The sequence below is a fragment of the Capricornis sumatraensis genome, chromosome 4, assembly GCF_032405125.1.
Source record: "Capricornis sumatraensis isolate serow.1 chromosome 4, serow.2, whole genome shotgun sequence".
NCBI classification, from domain to species: Eukaryota; Metazoa; Chordata; class Mammalia; order Artiodactyla; family Bovidae; genus Capricornis; species Capricornis sumatraensis.
This window is the reverse complement of record NC_091072.1, coordinates 75,703,707-75,725,934: the sequence shown is the minus strand read 5'-3', so window position 1 is coordinate 75,725,934 and position 22,228 is coordinate 75,703,707. Positions and strand designations below refer to the sequence as shown.

Sequence of the window (22,228 nt, the reverse complement as noted above, 5' to 3'; positions counted from 1 at the left end):
CCCAGGGCCCAGAACAGCTGCAGAGAACAGGGAATTTTACAAAGAGTTTGATTTTTATTGATATTTAAATATATTAAATATTTCACTGAAATACAACGATATGCCACCCTCCCCCCGGCCTCCACGCTGGTTACATTATAAAACCAAAGTCCATGGGCCTCCCATCTACTGACTCCCCCACCAACTGGCAAGGAAGGGGGCAATATCAGCCTGGGGGAAATGCATGGCTGGCACTGTGGTGCAGGGAGCCAGGGTGCAGACAGGCCCCTTCCACTAGCAAGAAGCAGACACAAGTCACTCACTTCCGCTGTAAGTGAAGCAGTCTTCCACTCTGGCCTCCTTACAGCCTCCTCCCCACCCCAGGACCCCATGCAGAACCTTCCTGTCCAGGGCTGTGGCTGAGGGAAGGGGAGCTGACTTCATCTGGACCACCTAATCTTTTCTCTTCTCCTGCCTTGGCTAATGAAGTGACTGATGGCCCACTTGGTTGATACATGAAGATCCCCCAGAGCAGTCAGTACGAGCCAGAAACAACCTCTGCAAGGAACTAGAGTCAGAAAGGGCATGAGGAAGGGCAAGAGTACCACCTGCCCCTTCCAGTCCCCAAAGTCAGCAACTCTGGGACCCTCTCCCCTCTGCCTCTTAACACCTCTGAGGCAAAGCGATCTTCAAGCAAAACTGTGGCCACTGCCTCAGCTTAAACAGGTACAGAGAAACCAAGGCACCGACTCATTCAGGCCAGAGGCAAGGCTGCAGGGAAGCGGGTGAAAGGCAGGCGCGGACAAGAAGGGAATCTAAGGCCCAGCCCTCCTAATCCTCCTGCCAGCCCCCCGCAGGCTTCATGGGGACTGGGGAGCCTGCAGCACGCTGGGCCCAGGCTGCAGACTAGGGACGGCCGAGGTCCGGCTTCCCCTCCCCTTTCCCCTAGTACCAGAGTCTGGGTCCTCGGGGGTCCCATGCTACCTAAGCCCCAAGGCTTACCACATCCCAGGATACCAGCTGGGGAAATCCAGGGGACTCCTGAGCCTCTGCCCACCAAACCCCAGAGCGTTCAAGTGCAAGGAGCATGGGGGCTCCAGCAGGCGCTTGGGTCCCTGCCCTAGCAAAGCACACGTGGTCCCCACAAGGCAATTAGGGATTTGGCACAAAAGACCTCCTCTCTCCAGTCACCCTCCTCTTGTTACCACACCCCATCCCGCTCCTGTGCAAACTGGGCATCTGTCTCCATCCCTTGAAATCAGACATCCTGCCTTATTCCCAGAAGACAGAGGCCCACAGGAAAGAGGCAACCCAGGGTGGAGAGTTGAGGAGCAGGAGCGTAAGGACACATAGACCTGGAAAACACACACACGGACCACCATGCACACACAGTTACACAGACACACAGGCCCTCCCCAGTGCCAGAGGTCTGGGAGGACGGGTTTAGGATCAAGGTCGTCTTCCTCCAGGCCCTGGCCCTTTTCTATTTGGCAACAGAATGGGTAGAGACGCTCTGTGTCTCTTGCAGCAGACAGCAAGAGTGCGCGGGGGCAGAGTGGCCTGATCCTGACCTTCAGAGTCTGGCACCACCCCCATCCCTGGCCGGCCTGCTCTCTTTGGCACCTGCAGGCGAACGTCCACCTTCCAGTCTTCTAACACCCTCATGCACGTGCCTGCTCCCTGGCTGGGTCTTTTCACAGTACCAATGAGACCAGATGCCCCTCTCCCTGGAGCTGTGCAGGAACTGAGGCTAATCTGAGCTGTCAGAAGTCCCTTTGTTCCCCTTTGGGGACAGATCGTGGGACTAGGATTTGGCAAATGGAAACGTTCCCCTGAAATATGAACAGAGCTGGGTCTCCCGAGCCTCTCCCTCCTTGGCCCTGTGTCCCTGAGGGAGACCTGGCGGGGTGGGGAGGGCCCAGGACCCATGCTGGGGGTGCAGGCACAGCAAAGGCAAGCGTGGAACAGGTACTCTTCAACCCTGCCCCAGTCTTTGTACAAAAGATTCCCAGGAAAAAGGGAAAGAAAGGGCCCAGCCCTAAGCGTGTTGCCCAGACAGACAGGGAAGGGGGAGGTGTGACAAGCTGCCATTTTAATCTCTCAGGCAGGAAGGGTCCCCCCACCTTTGCTGCTGCCCCCTCCCCTGCTCCCAAAAGCTGGAAGAAAGGAGGGAAAACAGCCCTACCCTAGATTTTAAAAGTTACTTGCATAATCCTCTTGGTATCCCCTCGTTCACCAGCCTGAGGACGTAGTTGAACAGCCTGCTGGGGTGTTCCCTTTGTGATCAGCAGGGTCTGGAAGCTCAGTGACCCCTGCCACAGCTTCCCCCAGCAAGCACAGAGTCCACCCAAATGCCCACCTTGGTCCTTTCAGTTGATCTGTAGCTGGGCCCTGCTAACTGCTGGGGCCCCCATTGAGGAAGTAGGTGGTCATCTCCCCCTTGCCCTTCACCTTGACCACCCCTCGACACTCCAGCTGGTAGCCCTTGGCCGCTAGAACCTGGTACAGGTCCGTGGTCACCTGGGGGGGTGGGGCGGGAGGGGAACCTGCTTAGGCCAGGATGCTTCCTGCTGCATTTGCAGGAGCCCAGGGGTTCTCTGGTCATGCTACTATCTCCCCCTATAACCCCCTCCACCAAACACAGAATATCGCCACCCTACCCCTGTCCTGGCTGACTGCAGAGGGGGCCCTGTGGAAGCTCCCCACACCCAGACCCCTCCCAGCTTCCGCTTACAACCCCCTCACCTGGATGCGGTCGGGGACCCCGGTGCTGTCCATTCGACTTGAGACATTCACTGTGTTCCCCCAGATGTCATACTGTGGCTTCCGAGCCCCAATGACGCCTGCCACAACTGGGCCCATGTTCAGTCCTGGGGTGGGCAGGGATAAAAGTAAGAAATTGAGAGCAGTGGATGTTCCCCAGTCAGCCCAGGGAGGCACCACCTCCTGGCACCTTTAGAAGGACCCAGAGAAGAAAGTGGAGAAGGGACAAGTCTCCTGGTTGTAAAGAATGCCAAGGAGCTCCCCTAAGTCAGAAGGGCTATGCCAGAACGGCAGCTAATCCACCAAAGGCTCATGCTATGCCAACCGCTCTATAAGCCTTCTACACTATCTCAGCCTCTCAACAGCCCTACAAGGTAGGGCTCATCATCCCCATTTTATAGAAATGGTACCCGAAGCTTACAGAAGTTAGGTGACTTGCTAAATAAGCCCATAAGTGGAAGAGCCAGAATTCAAACATTCTGACATTCTGACTCCAGAACCCACACTATTAACAACTCCCATCCACCAGCTCATCTGGGAGGAAGTGCCTCTTACCAGACCAGCCACAGATAGGGACATAGGTACTGGTATCTACATAAACCTGGTCTTGAATCCCAGTTCAGCCGTAACTAGTTGTATGACCTTGGCTGAGTTATTTACCCACTCTGAAAATCCAACTCTTTTCTGTAAAAGGGGATAATGTGAGGATTGATATGTGTTAAAAACCAAAAAGAGTCTGAGACAATGCTTAGCACATAGGAGGCCCTTAATAAATGGTATCTATTCTTAACATCAGATGATATAGGAAGCGAGAGAAAAGGAAACCCCCACAGGACTCCTGATGGGGAGTCTGAGACACCATCCCTAGCCTGCTGCCTCAGCTTCACCCCAGAAACATCCCTGGGAAAACATGCCATCATCCAGGCCTTCTTACCAATCTTCATCTGGAAATTGTTGAAGGAGTGCTCATTGATGTGCTTCATCTGCTCCATGAGCCGCATGGCATAGTCAGCGAGGGCAGTGATGTGGGAGCGGCCCACCTGATCATAGGTGCTGGCATTCAGCCCAGAGGCAGCCATGTAGGTGCTACCAATTGTCTTGATCTTCTCCAGCTGCCGGAAGCGCTCCTCACTGATGATCTGGACAGCAGAGGGGGACCTGGCTGTCAAGGCAGAAAGGCCAGACCCAGTCCTGCCCCAAGGCTCCTTCCTGGCCATGCTCTGGCCCCTGCCCCACTTCCCTGCCTCATACTTCCCTCCAGTATGTGAGCCCCGCTTCCAACTACTGCTCTTGGTGCTGGGCTAGGAACTGGGAAAATGTTTCCTTTACTAGGCAGCCGTCAAAACCCAAGCAGGGACTTGAGCACACAACTCCAGGACAACTTCGACAGCCCGCTACAGAACCCAGAACCACAGGAGGGATATCAGGCATTAATGATTCCAACCCTCACCGCTGGAGAGAGTCCCAGACTGAGGAAGTGCCTTCTCTCCAGAGCTGACCTGGATGCTCAGGACGCTTCCTCATATTTTACTTCAGTTCTCTCTATTCAGGGCATCATCTGCATTACTCGGCCTCTTGAGGCTGTAGTCTACAGATTGCCAGCTCCTTCTTCAATGACGTCCACTTGCTAATTCTACTGGCCCCTCCACAGATCACGTCCTCCTTTCCTCCTCAGTAACAATGACCCTGCCCCACTGGAGCTGACCCTGCTGCCTGTGACACATTCATATCTGTCCCTCACTCCACGGTGCCTACCTTTACTCCTGCCCTTCACATCTCTGGGTCTCATGAGATGAGCCCCTCCAATCCTTGCCTTCTTATCCAAAGTTCTCCCACCTCTCATCCCCCAACCCTCTGCCAGCACCAGCCTAAGGGACAAGTACCTCATCAAAATCAGCAATGATCTCATTGAGCAGTCGCAGGCACTCGACACCCTCGTTGTTGGCCTCCAGCTCCACGTAGAACTCAGAGAAGTTGGCAATGGAGGCGAACATGACAGCCACACATTCACAGGACTGGTAGTAGAGCTCGTCGTTCCGGCGCTCCCGGGCCAGGAAGTGGGCGGCCACATCCTTGGGCAGAATGTTATGTAGCAGCCGCCGGTTGTAGGCCTGGAGCTCCTCCATCTCCTCCTTCTCCCCTGTTGCCTGTGGACACCACACCCATCACCCACTGCCCAACATCACAAGGCGTGGGTACAGCAGCCAACACCTGGAGAAGGGTATCTAAGGGAACCGCATGGGAGAAGAAAACCAGGGAGAGATGAGGCCGAAGAACAGGCAGAGGGGCCGAGGGGGCAGGGACAGGATGAGGCGGGGGATGGGGGTGGGCACAGGGAAAGCATGGAGCCAGGGTGGCTCAGGGCAGGCTGAACCTTGACCAGACTAAGAGATGCCTGACACGGCCCAGGCTCCGCCCCCAGGAACCACCCACCCACCCCGGAGGCCTGCCCTGTCACCTGCAGCTTCCAGAGGAAGTCCAGGCGGGCGGTGGACTCCACCTGCTGGGCATGCAGGTACAGCGCCAGTGCAAACACCAGCAGAATCACGGGGGTCATGTATTTGAGTGCCACCCTCCCGGCCGCTGGGCTGAGGGAAGCAGAGGTGGGCTCAGTGGCTGAAAGAGGCGTCTGGCAGCCCAGCCCTTTACTGCCCTGGAGCCCTCACTCACCAGTCCAGCCCATCAAAGGTCTCATTGGAAGAAGCCCTGGCAAGAAGATACAAGAGACAAAGTCATTGGTTCTTCCTGGGTCGCCAGTCAGGGCATGGAAGAGGAGACAGAAACTGCATTTACTGAGCACCACAGATCAGGGACCAGGCCAAGGCATTTGCTTATATTAAGAGCAGAGATTCCACTCCTGGCTCCTCTACCCACCAACTATGTGACCTGGAACAAGTTGTTTAACTCTGTAAGCCTCAGTTTCCTCATCAATACAAGAGTGATCAGATCTAAACAATGTGAGCAAAAGGCTTAGCACATCCACAGCTATAGAAAGCCCAAGTAGCACCATAAAGACACAGCACAGTCTAAATTCTTAAAAAATGCTTTTAATTAAAAAAAACAAAGACTTAGCACAGTGCTTGGCATCAGCAAGTCTTCGATAAATGTTAGTTACTATAATCTTTACAACTACCCTGTGATATAGATGGCACTGCCATTTTACAGATGAAGAAACTGAGGCTCGGAGAAGTTAACTCACCGATCTAAGGTCACACAGCTAATAAGTGGCAGAGTAGGGACTCAAACTCAGCAGGCTGCAGAGGCTTTTTCTACCACACCGTATGTTTCTGCCACATAAGGTGTGGGCTTTTACAGAGGAAAAGCCAGTGTTGTCCCAGGCAGAGCCCTAAAGCAGGAGCCCGAGTTTTGGTTCCTTTCCTAGCCGGGGCTCTACCCCAAGCAGCTATGTGACCTGCAAGTAGTTAAGAGTGGATATGAAACATGCAAATGCAAGAGGGAGTTTTTATTGTTAATGTGTACCCTAAAGACAAAGGGATTTCCCAGGTCTGGGGTTTCCTTGAGGTGACTGTTGGGGGTCAGTTGCTACCTCCTTTCCCCCCATGTGAGGGATGAGTGGTAGCATGCCAGGGCACAAAGGGCTCTCAGCGACCTAGCAGGGTCAAGAGGCTCCTGGGGGATTAAAGGGGTTGAGAATAAACTCACAAGCCATGGACGCCCAGCAGGAGGTCATAGTTGTCAAAGATGGTGGCTGGGGGACCCAGCAGAAGAAGCACCAGATAGACGAGCCCCAGGACAAAGATCATGGCCAACTTCCCGATACTACTGATGTGCAGGAAGACAGAGCTGGCCAAGAGACTCAGCAACACGTTCCCAATGAAGTACTGCGGAGCGAAGGCAGAGGAAGTCTGGGTGAGAGGGCAGAGCACAAGGCACGCCGCCGCCTGAGACCCCTCCACCGCCTCAAACCCAAGCCTCCTTCGCCATCCACACACCCTGACACCACACCACGCCAGGGCTGCTCCTGGAGCTGGAGACTCTGGTGAGATCCTGGGTCCCCAGTGCCCACCACCAAGCCTGGCACAGAAAGGTCAGGAACTGGCACTGATCAGGACCCCCCCACCCCGCCTGACCACTGCCTGGACACCTCGGGGAAGCTGCAGGTGGGTGCGGTGCCCTCACACAGGGGAGCATCCAGGCCCAGAGAGTAATTGAGCTGCTGCAGGTGGCAGGCGGTAATGTCGGCAGGGGTTAAATTCAACATCCGGGCTGCACAAGTTCGTATGGGGGTGTGGTTACAGGTGAACTGCAAAAACAGGGGGAGAGGAGGGATATATTAGGGTAACTGAGGGGGGGAGGGGTTACCAGGGCCTTGCCCAAGTGCCTTATATGCCAGAGGCCCAAGTTCTCACTGAGGGATAACAAGAGGCAAAGGGAGAAAGCCAGGAGGACAGGGGTTAACCTCACTCCTGCTTTGAGGAGGAAATGTGTCTCGTTCCTCTCTGTAGCCCCAGCACCCAGAACAGTGCTTGGCACAGGAGGAGCAGGAGAATTCTCCCTGGACCCTTACCATGCTGGCGACGGCAGAGGTGAACACAAGCAGGACAGAAAAGATGCCAACTGCGGTGCTATGTGCCCTCGAGCGGACGATACTGCGAGACACACGTCGCAGGGCCTCAGGGAACAGCTGTCAGGAGGCAGGAGACAGGCCACGTCACCCAATGGGTAAGGCCACCCAGGGCCAGGCCTAGTGGCAGAGGCCTGGCCTTCTCCTCCCTCCCCACTCCCAGCCTGGCCTCCCCGACCAGCCCCGGAAGGTCCCCCACGTACAGAGCCACAGGAGTACACGGCGCAGGTCAGCACAGTCACCAGTAACAGCAGGAAGATCCCGGCGTGGATGCCAAGCATCAGGGCTGAGCTGGGCGGGAGAGGGCCAGGGAAGATGTTACTCTGGGAGATCTGGGGGTCCTTTCCCACTCCCTGGGCAGGCGGGGGGCAGGCCCCAGGACTGTGTGCTTGCGAGGGTGTTTAAGAAGGGCCTGGGAAGTGGTAGCAGGAAGAGAAGCCCAGCAGGGAGGGGCAGAGCTCTCACCGTGGGAAGACGACAAGCTGGATGAAGCAGATGAAGCAGAAGACCAGCAGGGCACAGGCCACGTAGGCTCCAAAGCGGGGGTCCACCTTGCGTGAGTACTGAGGGAGAGGAGACTGAGCTGGCTGCCACTGCCCTCGGAAGGCAGGGTGCTGCCAGTTGGCCCAGCTGAGGTGAATCCCCAGTGCCCGGTGGTCACCCCCCGCTCCCTAGAAACTTCTCCTGTTCCCTCACTTGTGCTCAGACCACCCTGCCAGGACCTCCTCCTGCTGCCCTTGCACCCCTCAAACCTTCTTTTCAAGATCCTCTCTCTGGAAGGTGAGCAGGAACCGGCGCACGTGGTCCTTGCGCAGCTGATCGATGCTGCGGGCATCAATGGCCCGGCCCAGGAACTCGTCTACCTCATCCTCAGGGTTCAGGGCATCCTGAGCACCCCGGCTGAGGGCAGAGGACATGGCTTCACCAGGCGCCTGACCACGGCCACGTGACAGGTGATGAGAAGGGAGGGGCACGGGCAGCACTCAGAGGGGCAGGTGGCACCCGGTCCCACGCGACACGTCTGAAGTCCAGGGAAGAGGGGGATCTCAGCTCCCCACCACCTCACCCCAGGCTGCAAGTGCCTTCACCCACCCGCCCTCCTCAACAACTTGACTTACTTGTCTTTGCTGGAATCATCGATGCCCTAGAGAAAGGGACAGTGTGTGAGTGAGGTGACGGGCAGGCCACCTTCACCTCTACAGTCCCTTCCCCACCCCCAACACTGTTCTGAGGGCTTTCCCCATAGACTCTGGGGAGCTTGGGACCCCTGGGATGAAATCAGCCCTCCCATTCCCAATTCCAGAAACTAGAGAGACAACAGCCTCCACAAGGGAGGCGGAAGAGGGCAGGGCGATACTGAGTGTTGAGGGAAACAAGAAACCAAGGCCCAGGCCAGGCGCGGCAGGACCCTACCATCTGGCGGAAAGCCTTGGAGTCCTTGGTCCGGGAGAAGGCACGGTCAGGCACCCAGCGTGGCATCAGCCCCTCCATGGAGTTGGCCCGCGCCCGCTGTAGCTTGGCCAGCATGGCCTTCTCCTCTTTCTGTGTAGACAGCACAGGTACAGGCTGGGAAGAGGCGCCCAGAGAAGGCCTCTGCTTGCTCCCTCCATCTGCCCCTCTCCCCAGCCACCTTCCCCAACCCGACCCTGACCCGTTTCTGGCTGGCTCCTAGGATGAGGAAGGTCTCAATGTGCTGCTCCTTGAGGTAAGCGTTGCGCTCCCCACCACGGCCCGGCTCCACCTCATAGTCCCCATTCAGGTACTGCAGTGTGGCCCGGGTGATGTGGATGCGGCTGCGTGGGACAGGTGGGTAAGACCCCGGCTTACCCGATGGCTCCCACCCCTTAGCCCTGGACCAGCACTCACCCGGCCCGGCCCCCGGCCTCCATGTGGTTGGCCAGAGTCACGTCATTGGACCACACGTCAAACTGCCATTTCCGCAAGCCAAGGACGCCGCAGTGCACACGCCCGCTGTGGATGCCCACGCGCATGTTCACGTTTACACCTGTCACCTCGCGCACCAGCCTGGGAGGAGGTGGCCTGGCTTAGCTCTTGGTAGTCCTCCCCACCCCCTGCCCAGAGCCCAGGCCTTGAGCTCGCCTTGGAGCCAAGTGGGCAAGGACAGACCCAGCCACAGGGCACACGGCACACCCTTGGCAGGACACACCCTTGGCGGGACACAGGTAGGAGGCTGCACAGGGCTCAAGGACAAACCTTTGGGAACCCTGTTCACCAGCAGGGGTCCAGCAGTGTCCTATGGGACTGGGCGAGGAGATGAGGAATCGCCACCCGCCCAGCAGGCCTACAGCTGGCATTCTCTCCAGCATAAATCCCCCCTCACCCTGACTCCCCCTGCCCCATCCCAGCCGCTGGAGTCTAAGGTGCACGTGGATCTTCACATGGGCTGAAGCCTCTCCCCTCCCCAGGCATGGATCTCCAAGACAGAGAGACAGCCAAGACTGACGAAAGGTCCTAAGGGCATATCGAAGGGCAGGGGCAGGCGGAGCCCCCTCAGTCCCAGCAAGCCCGGGAGGGAACGGTGCTCACGAGATAGCCTCGATCATGTCCACCCCCATCTCCACGCAGCAGTGGGCATGGTCTGCCCGGGCCTCTGGCAGCCCTGACACGCAGTAGTAACAGTCCCCTAAGATCTTGATCCTGAGGCAGTGATTTTCCTGAAGCAGAAAGAGTTGGGGGAGAGTCAGTCACCTTTACTCTCTTACCAGCCAGCCCGCCTAGCCCACTGCTCTCACTGCAGACTCCATAGGCTCTCACCCCCAAGCTGCTGCCAGAGAGGTGTGCCCCACCCAGTCACCCCTGCCCCCTAGCCCCAGCACCCTCACCGCAGCCAGCTTGTCGAACCGGGCAAAGAGCTCATTCAAGGTCATGACCAGCTCCTGCGCCGTGCACTGGGATGCCAGGCTGGTGAAGCCTTCAATGTCTGCAAACAGGATGCTGTGGACGATGGCAGAAGACGGAAGGACAGTGTGGCCCTCAGAGACTCATAGACCGCCCCCACCTCTCCCAGTATCCTCCCCACCCCCACCCTACCTGACATTGTCGTGCTTCTGAATGTAGATCTTATGAAACATCATGTCTTCTTTCTTTGTGTTGATGTCTTCTTTCATCTCCATGGCAACATGCTGGGGCAACACAGACAGCAGCAGCCGCTCCTAGACCAGTGGTTTCAACAGGGCACCAATATCTTCCTGGCCCCACGCTTTAATCCCTCCTGGTCCCTCCACATCCTGGAACCCTCCCTGACCTCTCTGGAGACCTGAGCTTCCCTCCTGGACCGTAGCGTGACCCTCCTCCGTTAGAGCCCTTGCCAGACACACACCCCAGTCTTCTCTGACGACACCCCATTCAACCCCTCAGGTGCACTGCGTCTATTCCCTCCCCTCCTCTGACAGGCCAGCAACTCCAAAGTCAGAGAGCCTCTGTGCTGCACAGTCAGGGGGAACCATTCACACTACTCCATGGCACAGGTGGCAGATCCAACCTGCAGGCTACTGGCAGGGGGCTGGGCAAGGCCGTGACGAGGGAGAGCAGCCCCACCTGCTGCCGGTTCTCATGCTGCAGGTGCAGGCGGGCCTGGATGTAACCGCGGGTCTCTTGAAATGCCTGGCGCTGAGACACCTCAGCCGGATAGTGTGTGCAGATCCCAATGACATTGGTGCAGAGGAACAGCAGCATGTTGGCACCGAGCTGCAGAGGGGTAGCAGTGGCAAATGGTGACCACTCCCAACACACACAGCTGCAACTAGCTAGGCTCTCGGTAGACGCACTGCTTTGGGGAGGAAGCCAGGATCCTGTGCCTTGTCTTCCCCAAGCCAGCCCCACCCCTGCAGTCCAGCTCCCCATTCCCCACAGGGGTCCAGCTCCCTGCCTGGCTCACCCGTGGTGAGAAATGTGATCTTCTCACAGCTCCTGGGAGTGGAAGCACCAGCCAGGGCCAGGTAGGTCACAGGGCCTGGGCCCAGCACTCTCTGACTCCCTGCCCCACAAACACCCCAAACAAAAGACATGCTGCTGCTCCAGCATGTGGTTCTCCTCACAGGACGACACCCAGGAGACCTGAGCTCCAAATCTTCCTGTGTGTGCCCAGGACAAGTCACCTCATCTCTCTGGGCCTGTCTGCTTGTCTAGAACCTGGAGATGGACAGTAAGATCGCCAAGGTTCCTCCCTACCCTGACATAATATGATAATAATGACTACTATTATTACTGGAGCTAATTTGTTGGCTATTTACAACATGCCTGGATTCTATAGGTGTGCTTTATACATTAACGGATGCATTTCTTACAACTCTTATGAGATGGGAGCATGATCTTATTTTAAAGGTGAGGGACTCAGGTGCACAGAAGTTATATAACCTGTCCAGGATCTCACCGCTGGTAGTAGCTGGCATGGGACTCGAGTCCAGGACAGTCAGACTCCAGGCTGTATCCTAACCCTACCGTGTACTACAACCCACGTTCCCAGGACTCCAACTCAGTCCACTCACCAACGCTCTTGAGGCCCACCTCAGAACCCAGGCTTGGGAGTCATCAATTTCACAGACACGAAGAACCCTTCTGAGCTGGGATGGGGTGCCACCACGCCTGGCCACTCCCAACACTTGGTCCAGTCAGGTCCCTACACCCTAGGACCCCAAACCAAGGGTGTTCCATCCTCAGTCAGCAGCAGCAACAGTGATTAGAGAGCGAGTCTAAGGGAAGCTGGGCTCAGTGATTCTGGAACTTCAGGAGTTAACTTGGCACTCGTGGCTCCACCCCAGAGTTGGCTGGGGCAGGGCTCTGGTTTTGGGAGAAGGGAGGGCAAGAGCACCAACTGGAAGCCAGGAGTTCTGGGCTCTGCCTGGAACCAAGACTCATCCTGCAAAATTGGGCCTGTCACTCAGTCTCTGGGACCTCGGCTTCTTGTTCCTTGGGTAAGATGGAGGGTGGGCCAGCTAACCCCCGCCATTCCCAGCTCCCGCCCTCTAGGATTGGTCTCCCAGCTTCCCTTCTCTGTCTAGCTCACAAGACCACCCCCTTCCCAGCAGCAGGGATGAAGAAGGGGGGCACACTATCCCTCGGGGGTTTCTAAGAATAGCCCCCAGTGGGGGAGAAGAAAAGGGGGGGCAAACCAGGCAACTTCCCTTCCTGGCCCCAGGAGCCCAAGAGGAAAATGTGAGTCATGGTGGAGGGAAGGGGAAGGGGGACAAGAGACTGAAATAGATCTGTACACAGACCCCAATCCGACTGTGAGAAAAAATGGCTGCCAGGACACTGCAGGACACGCCAGGCTGGACTGGGTCACCGGGTGAAGCTGCTCAGTGTGTCTGGGTGAGCGGGTCAGAGGAGGATGAAGGGCCTGGATCTGGAAAGGGGCTGCCCAAAGACCATAGAAAGGAGGCCAGAGCCCCACCCAGAAACCTGAAAGCCAACTGGGTGCAGGGAATCCTCAGTTCAGAGAAGGGGTATGGGCTGCCCTGGCCCCAAGGGCTGGCACAGGCCATGGGCAGCTTCCTCCACTCGCCCCAGGAACGTGCCCACTGAGCCCCACTGGTTGGGCACCCTGGAGAGGCGGGAGACTGGTGCAGTCCTGGCCTCCATGGAACTATGCCTCCCTAGTCAGGCCCTGGGCTTGGCTCTGGGCACCAGGCCAGCAGAGAGCAGGGAAGAGACACCTATCTACCCTAGAAAGGATGGGGGATGGGAAGTCCCACCTCCAAGCTCCTCCTTCCCCAAGAGGGCAGTCCAACTCCAATGCCCAGTGTGACAGCTCCCCTGGAGAGAGATGGGGGGCTAGCAACGGCAGAAGGACCCTGGCCCTTTAAGAGATCTGACAGCGCCCTGCGGCTATGTGCTCTACAAACAAACTGGCTATACAGTTACTCTTAAAAAGGTACATTCTGTTCCACAGGCAAGGCAGGGAAGGGCATCATGCCAGAGCACCCAGCTTCTCACCCTGGGAGCCCCAGGCAACTTCCTCTTTGTGGGTGGGGCTGGGTGGGCTACAGGCCACAGGCTCTGGGCAAGGCAGAGCAAGAAAGAGGACAGCGCCACCTAAAGCAGGGGCCACTGGAGGGACCACAAGGAGTGTTGGGGAACTGTATCTACAGCAACCCCGAAGGCTCGGCTGGGCAAAAGTGCCTGTGCCTGGTCAGGGGACGACATGAGACAGCCGACTCCACTGGCTCATGCTTCTCTGCAACGGACGTCCCGGAAGCCCTTTTACTGGGTACCGTCCCCTCCAGCCTCCCCACACCTCGCTGCAGGTGAGGACACCACCCTATGAGGCAGGGTCCTCAGCAGCATCACGAGGTCGACGCCATTTGCATCTTCCTTTTACAGAATGGGAAACTAAGACTGGGAGAGGCAAGATGTGCTGTCTGCACTCTCACAGAGAAGATTTCAGCCCCTTGGACAACCAGGTCTGCCCGCAGCCAAGCTCTTACGAGAGCCTCACCTCACATACCGCTCAGAACCCAGAGGCAGAAGCCCACATGGGCAGAGAGCCTCAAGGCAGTTGCCAGAGCCCTGGTCCTCAGTGGGAAGTAGGCGAGATGAGGTCGGAGCCTAATGCCCCTCTTGTCCACAGTCCCACCCCAAACTACTCCCAGTCCAGGAGAGGAGAGACCACCCATCACCTCCCCTGTGCTCTTGGAGCTGGCCTCGGTCCAGGAGACAGGTGACTCCCCCCTTGCTAACTCCATCAAAAGCCTACTCGGTCCCCCCGCATCACCGCTGAGAGCTGCCTAGAAGGCAGGCACCAAGCCCGGAGTCTCAGGCTGGGGGTCAGGGGTCAGGGTAGGATGTAGCCTCCCCTGCCCTCTCAGCCTTGCCCCCACCCAGGGGCTAAACATCACCTGCCCTTCTCCAGCCCTCCACAGTGTCTCTGCAGATGATACTATTTCAAAAGCCTCAGGCTAAAGAGCTGCGGACAGTGGCCCATGGGAGCAGAGCGCAGGGTCTGTAGCCTTCCTCCCCCTCAGCAGGGCCTTCTGCCCCAAACCCCTGATGGAGACTGACCCCCGCAACCAGGCCTCCCGACCCCTGCCCCCCTTCCAGATCCAGCCAGACATCCCTCACCCAGTGTCCATCCAGGGCTCACCCACTGCCCTGATCACCAGACCCCTTCTCATTCCTGGCCTGATGCCCCAAGGCCTACCTCCCTGACCACCCACCTGCTTCCAGAGGAAGGCATCACCACGGTTGAGCTGCCAGGCCAAGACCAAGTGCAGGGTGGAGAGGCCCAGGCCGCTGAAGACAGCAGCCCGCATGCGGATAGGGAGGAGCGTGTAGGTGATGTAGACAAAGAACACGGGGCACCAGAGGCCTGCAGATGGGCTGTGCGGGTCGGCTGCCAGGGCGCCCCCGACCTGCACGGCCGCCAGGATGCCCAGCACCACGTAGCTCACCACCCACATGGAGTCCTGGCGGAAGCTGTGGCGGTTGCACACCACCATGAGTGCCACGAAGAGGGTGGCGGCACAGGCCAGCAGGGCCACATAGGCGGGCTGAGGGCGGGCGGGCGCTGCGTGGAAGGCCAGCAGCACGGCCGTGAGCAGCACGAGCGCCGCCATGAGCAGCGTCAGGCTGCTCTGGTTCATCTGGAAGAAGTACCGCTGGTACAGGCGCTCCAGCTTGGCCGAGCGGAACTGCTTCGACTGGAACACCTGCACCAGCTGGCGCCAGCAAGCCCGCCTGCTCCTGGTGGCCACGGCGGGGGCCGCCTCCGCTGCTCCGATGGCCACGGCCACCTCAGGGTCCTCGAAGCCCAGGGCCACCGCCCGCAGCCCCAGCTCCGGGCCCTTGCCTGGGCCGCCCCTCCGGATGAAGGCCTCATCCTGCCAGGGACACCGAGGAGCAGTGGCGGGGGTTGGGCTGGGCGGCTGCGCACCCTGGAGGCAGCTCATGTAGCGGGGCGTGCAGAAGCCACTGGTGCGGGTCCCGCGGCGCGGCCGCTGCTGCCCATTGCGCTCCCCCCAGGCTGTTTTCCGTTCATCCACTTTGGGGACCAAGAGGCCGCTAAACCACGACATCCTGCGGGGAGGAAAGGAATGAGACGGTGTCAATACCCCCATCATGGGCCGCCACCACCAGCAGCTCTCACTAACTGAGCACTTTCTGCTGCCAAGCTGAGCGCTTCAGGGACATCCTCGTCCTAAAATGACTCTGAGGAAGATCAGGGTAGCCCTAGTCAACAGGTGAGAAAATCGAAGCAGAGACGGGTAGGGTCACCTGCCCAAGGTCAAGCAGCCACACGAGTGTAAGAGCTGAGATTCTAACCCAGATCGGTCTGACTCCAAAGCAGTTCACTTAAACATCCACCTCTTCCTTACAAGGCACTGATTTGGTGTGACCTGTCAGTGAGAAAAGCCGCCTGGCTCAGGAGAGAGGGCACACCCTAGACAGGGGCTAGCACCACCCCGCACTGGGGGACTGGTGCCACTGGCGTCCCAGTGGCATCTGATCTGATTTTTCAACAGAAGCTTTAAAAAAAAAAAAAAGTAGACTTTAACACGACATCTCCTGGTTTTACATGTTGGCAAGGGACTTCCCTGGTGGCTCAGTGGTTAAGACTCCACTCTCCCAAAGCAGGGGGCCCAGGAGCCATTCCTGGTCAGGGAACCAGATCCCACATGCCATGTGGCGCGGTCAAAAGATTTAAAAAAAAAAAAATTAAACTTTGGCAAGTAACCAACATTTCTCAATACTGCGAGCCAAATAAATCACATCTATGGAATGAATTCAGCCTGTGAGCTACCAATTGGTGACCTCTGTACATGGGGGGGATCTTGCATGCGTGCGCTCGTGCACACACACCGCTCACTTCACTGAGTGAAAGTCAAACTCTCCCTCAGGTCCCAGCTTAAATGTAACTTCCTCAGGAAGGTGTCCCAGTGCCCCCACCCAGACTAGGTTTGGTCCCGTATTCACTCTCCATGAATTCCCTCCGTAGTACTGATCACAACTGAAACTAAACCATCCCTTGGAAAAGACCCTGATGCTGGGAAAGACTGAGGGCAGGAGGAGAAGGGGGCCCAGAAGACAAGATGGTTGGATGGCATCACTGACTCAGTGGACATGAGTTTAAGCAAACTCCAGGAGATGATGAAGGACAGGGAAGCCCAGTGTGCCGCAGTCCTTGGGGTCACAAAGAGTCGGACAAGACTTAGAGACGGAACAGCAACCACAACAGCCCTTGTTTATTGTGTGACTCTGCCCCCAGACTACAATGTTATGAAAGGACAGACGACACCTAGTTTGTTCAGCACTTTATCCCCACCCCCAAGTACCCCGAGCATTGAGCCTGGCTCATAGCAGGTACTCAACCAATTTATATGTTGAAAAGATAGGAAAAAAGCAAGCTCAAGGGACTAGTTCAGAGAAGCTAACGTGAAATAATAACTAACAGTGATAATCCTATGATTCTCCATCTCTCTTTCTGCACTCTGCTTCACTTAGCCTCTTTGCTGTTCCCCAACACACCATGCACAAGCCAGCTTGGGACCTTGGTGCCTGCTGTCCCTTTTGCCTAGAACAAGGGCTCCTCCAGGTCACAGCTCAAACACCCCCTTATCAGTGAGCTTTCCCTAACCACTCTATTAAAATAGCAACCCCCTTTCCTGGCGCTCCCTATCTCTCTTCCGAGCTTTATGCTTTATTTTTCTCTACCACTCTTATCGGCAACCGCCATTATATATATTTTCTTATTTGTTCATTGTCTGTCTCTCCTAACTGGAATGCCAACTTCACGAGGGCAAGGATTTTGGCTGGTTTTGCTCACTGCCACATCTACAACACCTAGAAGGGTCTAAATGAATGTTCGCTGAGTGGACAGATGGGTTGGGGGACGGATGGATAGATAACACTTCCATGCACTTTCCCTCTGCTTTGAACTACTATCTGATCATCACCAAAACCCTGTGAGGCTGGTCCTGTGGCCACCCAGTGCACAGGACAGATTTGACAGCCAAACAAAACAAAATGCAACTGAGGTCCACTGTAGTCTTACACGGCCGGCCCAGACTCTAGAGATCACGAGTAACCAAGTCAGCCCCAGATCTCACGTCTCCGGGAGGGAAGTGTCTCGACCTGGGCCGGGAGGACTCCCTGACAAAACCGTGGACGTGTCTCCAGCTGAGCCCAGCTCAGAAGGTGAGGGTGAGAGCCCTGCCACCACGGATGCCTGTGTCCCCCTCCAGGGCTACACTCCTCCATGGCCACGGGGCACCCTGAGGGGCTCCTCATTCTTAAACCTGCAGAGCTAGCAGCACTGACATTCGTATTCACGAGAGGAGTACCCAGCACTTGCCCCAGGTGGCCACAGCAGCAGTGCTTCAAGCTGACAGCCAGGGACCCCCAGAGCAGAAGGCAGCCTGGGGACCTCTCCGCACATGGGGAACCCCCATTCCCAAGCACACTCCGCTAAGTTCCCTCGGTGTCCTTCAACCCCTTAACATCACCAACAGCACCATCTGGAGAAACAGATCCAAAACCTAAGACTTCTGGTCAGGCTGGCGTTTGGAAAAGGTCACCGAAGAAAGCCTGGCTCTTCAAAACACTTCCCTGGATACAGGGTCTTGGGAATGAGACCAGGCTTCAAACCGTACTATGATTATTTGCTAGCTTCACGGCCTTGGAAAAAGTTACATCACCTCCCTATGTCACTTTCTTCATCCGTATAATGGGAATAAGAAGCGTTGCGAGGAAAGAATAACAGCCCCTGCCACACACATAGTACACACTTAATAAATGTGAGCTCTTCTCCCCGCCTTCCACCACTTTGAACCCAAAAGCCTGTCAATGTCCAAGAGATGGAAAGAGAGGAAAAATCATGAGCAAAACCCCATGCGTGCCAGCCAGTCACATGTTGCTATGTCCTCAACTGTCAGTCTCCAGAGCTGCATGAGACACAGCCCAGAGCGAGCAGGTTGCCCACTCCCTGTGATGTTTCGCTTCAGTCTCACCCTCACCCGTCCCCTGACCTGTCCTTACCACCACCACCCCTCGCCACTGGCCAGACCTCTGTTCCCAAAGGACCCGTTTCTGGCCATGTTCCCGCCCCCTGGAAGCACATTCTAGCATGTGGCTTGTACTCACAGAGGAAGGACACACACTGTCCAGCAGAACGCATGACCCTCCCAAGAACACTCTGACCCCACAAGCGGATAGCTTTGGAGATCTGTAATTGTCCAACCAACTGCAACCATCCCACCCTGGGCTTCACTCCAGGCGCTGCCCAACTTGGGAGAACTCACTCCTGGCACCCCATGCCAGGCTGGTACGGCAGGGAACAGGGCAGGGTACTGTTCAAAGCCACAAAACTTCCCTATACGGGCCCCCACCCCTACATGTCCAGGAACCCAACTCTGTGAACCACAGACCACCCGCTCCTCCCCAGATGCAGGCTCCTGAGCCTGTGCCCGGAACCCCTCCTCCCCAGGCTCCTGGTCTCTTTGCTCTCTCTCACCGATCTTCTGCTCCAACACAGATACAGGCACCTCCGGCTCCATCTGGGAGCTGTGTCCATGCAGCCTGGCAGACCCAGGCCCAGGGCCCCTGACCCTAAATCTGGATCCTCCGGTGGGTCTGCAACTTGGAGCCTGAAGCAGGCCACGCCCCAGCCCCAAGGATGGCTGTACTTGCTGCTTCGCCCTACACCCTTCACTCTACACCCTCTTCCTGGCCACCTCCTGTTCCCAGGACCCCTCTGCCCCTGCCCTCCTTGGCAAAAGGAAGCTCCGGGGGGACTTTAAAAGGACTTCAGAAAGTTCATGGCAGAAGGCGCTGCCCAGGCTGGGCACTTCAGTGCCAGCACCACCCATCAGGCTGGGACGTGGGCCTCAATTCCAGGCCTATCCAGATGTGGATGAGCCTGGCCAGGGCCTGTATCAGGAGGTCCGGGGACCCTATCCCTCCCTTCCTTAGCCCCTGGTCTCCCTGAAGATGGCACTGAGCTCCGTCCTCCGCCACAGCCAGAAAACCCCCATCAGGCTCCTCCAGTCACAAGGCACTCGGGGCAGGGGAGGCTGGGGAAAGAGTCCACCGCCTGACTCTTGATTCGAGCTTTTCAGTCGGGCCCCAGAGCTGTTCTGAATAAAGTCTGCCTTAGCAGCCAGCCAGCACACCAACCCTTTCTGTTCCCAAGGTCTGGGGTGAGGTGGGTGATTGCAGGCAGAGGGCACCCCTCCCTCCCTTCTGCCCCAAGCACAACCACACTCTACCTCAAACTCGGAGACGCACCCACAGCCCGGCTGCAAAAACCTCAGGACAGCCCCTCCCCGCTGTACATGCCTCCCCCCATCTTCCCCGCCAGCCGGGAACTCACTCCGGGTGGAGAAAGAGAAGCGCCCAGCGAGGGGTGAGGGTGGGAGGCTGCAGCCCCGGGCCTGAGTCCACCGTGCCCCATCCATCCCCTCCCGGACTTCCCTCCGCCAGTCCCGAAGTCCCGGAGCTCCCCGCTCCTCCGCGACCACAGACCTCTCGGGGGGCTGCGCGGGAGTCCGCCCGCCGCCGCGCCGAGACCCGAGCGCCGGGCGCCGCCGCCTCCCCCGACGCTCCTCCGCGCGGTCTCACCTGCCGGCCGGGGTCGGCGCGTCCCCGGGGCCCCCGCCCCGCCGTCCCCGCGGGCTCCGGCCGGCCGGCCGGCAGTCCCGCGGTCCTGCTCCGCGCCCGTGCGTCCCGGCCGTGCCGCCCGCCGTCCGCCGAGCGCCGGGCCCGCGCCCCCTCCCTTGTTGTCCAGCGCAGCCGCCCTCTACCCCGGATCCAGAAGTCCCCTCCCCGCCGGCTCCCGGACTCCCCGCCTTAAAGGCACAAGCTCCTTTTGTCTGGGCACCCCCTCCCCCCCGCCACCACCCCGGACGCCCGGCCGAGCGGCCCGATTCCCTTCGGAGGAGCGGGGTAGGGGCGAGCGAGCCCGGAGAAGAATGGAAACCCTCCCTCCGCGCGCCCCCTCCTCTCCTCCGGCCGCTCCCTCCCCCAGTCTTGGGAAAACAGGCGGCTACTGTTCTGGGATCAAGACCCCGGGGAGGAGCCGGCCGGCCGGCCCTCTCCCCACTTCCCTCCACCCCCGGGCTGCCTCCTCTAGCATTCTCTTCCCACCCTCACTCCCGGGGTCCCCCCACGCGCAGGGGAAACGCACTCTCCAGCAGCGATTACCCGACCCCCTCCCGCCCCCGTCCCGCGCCCAGAGGGTCAGCTTCCTTCCTGTCGGGGTACCCTGGGACTGAACGGGTGCCCAGCACCCACTCCTCACCCCTCCTCCCTACCCCAGCCTCCACCCCGCCATTCCCGCCCCGCCTGCCACGGCTCTGCTCGCTCCCGAGGGAACTCGGTTTAATAATTAATAAAGATTTCATTCCACAAGGCGCCAGGTGTGTGCGGCCTGCTTCCCCACACACCACTTTTTTCCTCTTCCTCCTCCCTCCGGAGCGTTGGCCCCACGTGAATCTCCGGCACCCAGAGCCCCAGGGGGACTGAGGGAAGGGGCACTCACCACGTGGCCCCACTCTCTCTGGGAAGCCGCTCCCCAGCACCTGCCCATATGTAGACACACACCTGCACCTTTCACACACACACTTTTTACCCAAAGGGTTGTCCTTCTCTGTGGAGTGGGGGTTGGGGTGAAGAGAGGGTGCATTGCTAGGGTACTGAGAAATTGTTTGGGACTTTTATTTATTTCCCAGGTTTTCAAGCCGGGAGCTGCAGCCCAAGTAACCTGGATGATGGGAAAATCACGTGAAAACCGCTTTAACCCTTTGATGGTTAGAAAGACGGTGTAGCCAGAAAGGAGAGGAGGGTGAGTGACCTCACCCAGGATGTAGGTGATTCTGGCTTTAGAGGGGGTGCCAGTCCTCCCGAGCTGGGGAGAGGGCGGCTTGTCAGCCTTCCCCTGGAGGCTGCTCGCAGGGTCCTCAACCAGCCCAGTAGTTCATCCTTCCTTTGGCAGCACCTTCCCCACCCGGAGGTCCCAGCCTAGATATCGGAAGCTGCTCTTCAGACCCAGCCCTCCTGCCCTCACTTGCACTGTGCTTCAGGGCCCAACTCTTGTCCTTGCCAAACTCCTACTAGGATCCCGAAGCCCGGGACAGAGCCTGAGGCCAGAAAGAGAGGGGAAGAATTAAGAAAATCCCTTTCAGGGGGCTTCCCTGATGGTTCAGTGGCTGAGACTCCGTGCTCCCAATGCCTGGCTTCCATCCCTGGTCAGTGAACTAGATCCCACATGCCGCACCTAAGACCTGATACAATCAAATAAATATTTTTTAAAAGAGAAAAAAAAGCCTCTTTCAGTCACTTATCAGGCATATATAATTGGAAACTCTTCATCTGTGGTTAATCATCACTTACTCTCTTGGCGCCTCATCTATAAAATAGGGATAAAACTATCTGTCTTGTCTTACAAAATTTTCAGGATAAGCTAGAAAAATGTTGGTTAAAATGTTTGAAAATTGAAAGTGAGAAAGGGACAATTTATTCTTCCATGTATGAGTCTCAGTGGTGCAGGCCTGGCCTGTAATTTGACCTTTGGGGCCTTTCTGCCTGACTTCTCCCTTCAAGTAGCCAGTGTTCTGATCACTGTCAAAATTTCCTCTCCAATCTGAATCTAGTATCTGCCATTTATCTCTTAGAATAATATGTTTACAGACAGTATTGGGGAAATACAAAAGACATTGAGGGAAAGAAGTGTGTGTGTTATGAAATTTTATATTTCAAAATGGAAGCCTTGATCCTTCATTTTATTTTGGAATGAAAAAGAAAATTTGGGGGACATCAACCAAGTAAGCTGGAGAAACATGCTAGGGACGCATCTCTGGCCCCCTCTGCCTCCTGGGAAGCTGCTATGGCGGTCTGGCCTCCTGCAGTCCTTTTCTGGTTTCTGAAGGGCAAGGCTGGCACCAGCATGGT

General features: G+C 57.3%; 1 protein-coding gene across 1 annotated transcript; it reads right to left on the bottom strand.

Moving 5' to 3' along the window:
• Positions 1 to 161: 161 nt before the first annotated feature.
• On the bottom strand, positions 162 to 19,947 carry ADCY6 (adenylate cyclase 6). Its single transcript, XM_068971809.1, has 22 exons — positions 19,901 to 19,947; positions 14,503 to 15,361; positions 10,886 to 11,035; positions 10,379 to 10,500; positions 10,171 to 10,282; positions 9,875 to 10,002; positions 9,194 to 9,352; positions 8,979 to 9,120; positions 8,741 to 8,869; positions 8,446 to 8,471; positions 8,080 to 8,227; positions 7,793 to 7,890; positions 7,531 to 7,618; positions 7,271 to 7,387; positions 6,848 to 7,006; positions 6,406 to 6,584; positions 5,413 to 5,448; positions 5,201 to 5,330; positions 4,626 to 4,889; positions 3,677 to 3,881; positions 2,725 to 2,849; positions 162 to 2,499 (listed from the first exon to the last, which is right to left on the bottom strand). The coding sequence occupies exons 2-22, from the start codon at positions 15,358 to 15,360 to the stop codon at positions 2,374 to 2,376; spliced, it is 3,501 nt and encodes a 1,166-aa protein (XP_068827910.1). The 5' UTR covers position 15,361; positions 19,901 to 19,947; the 3' UTR covers positions 162 to 2,373.
• Between the last annotated feature and the right edge of the window lie 2,281 nt (positions 19,948 to 22,228).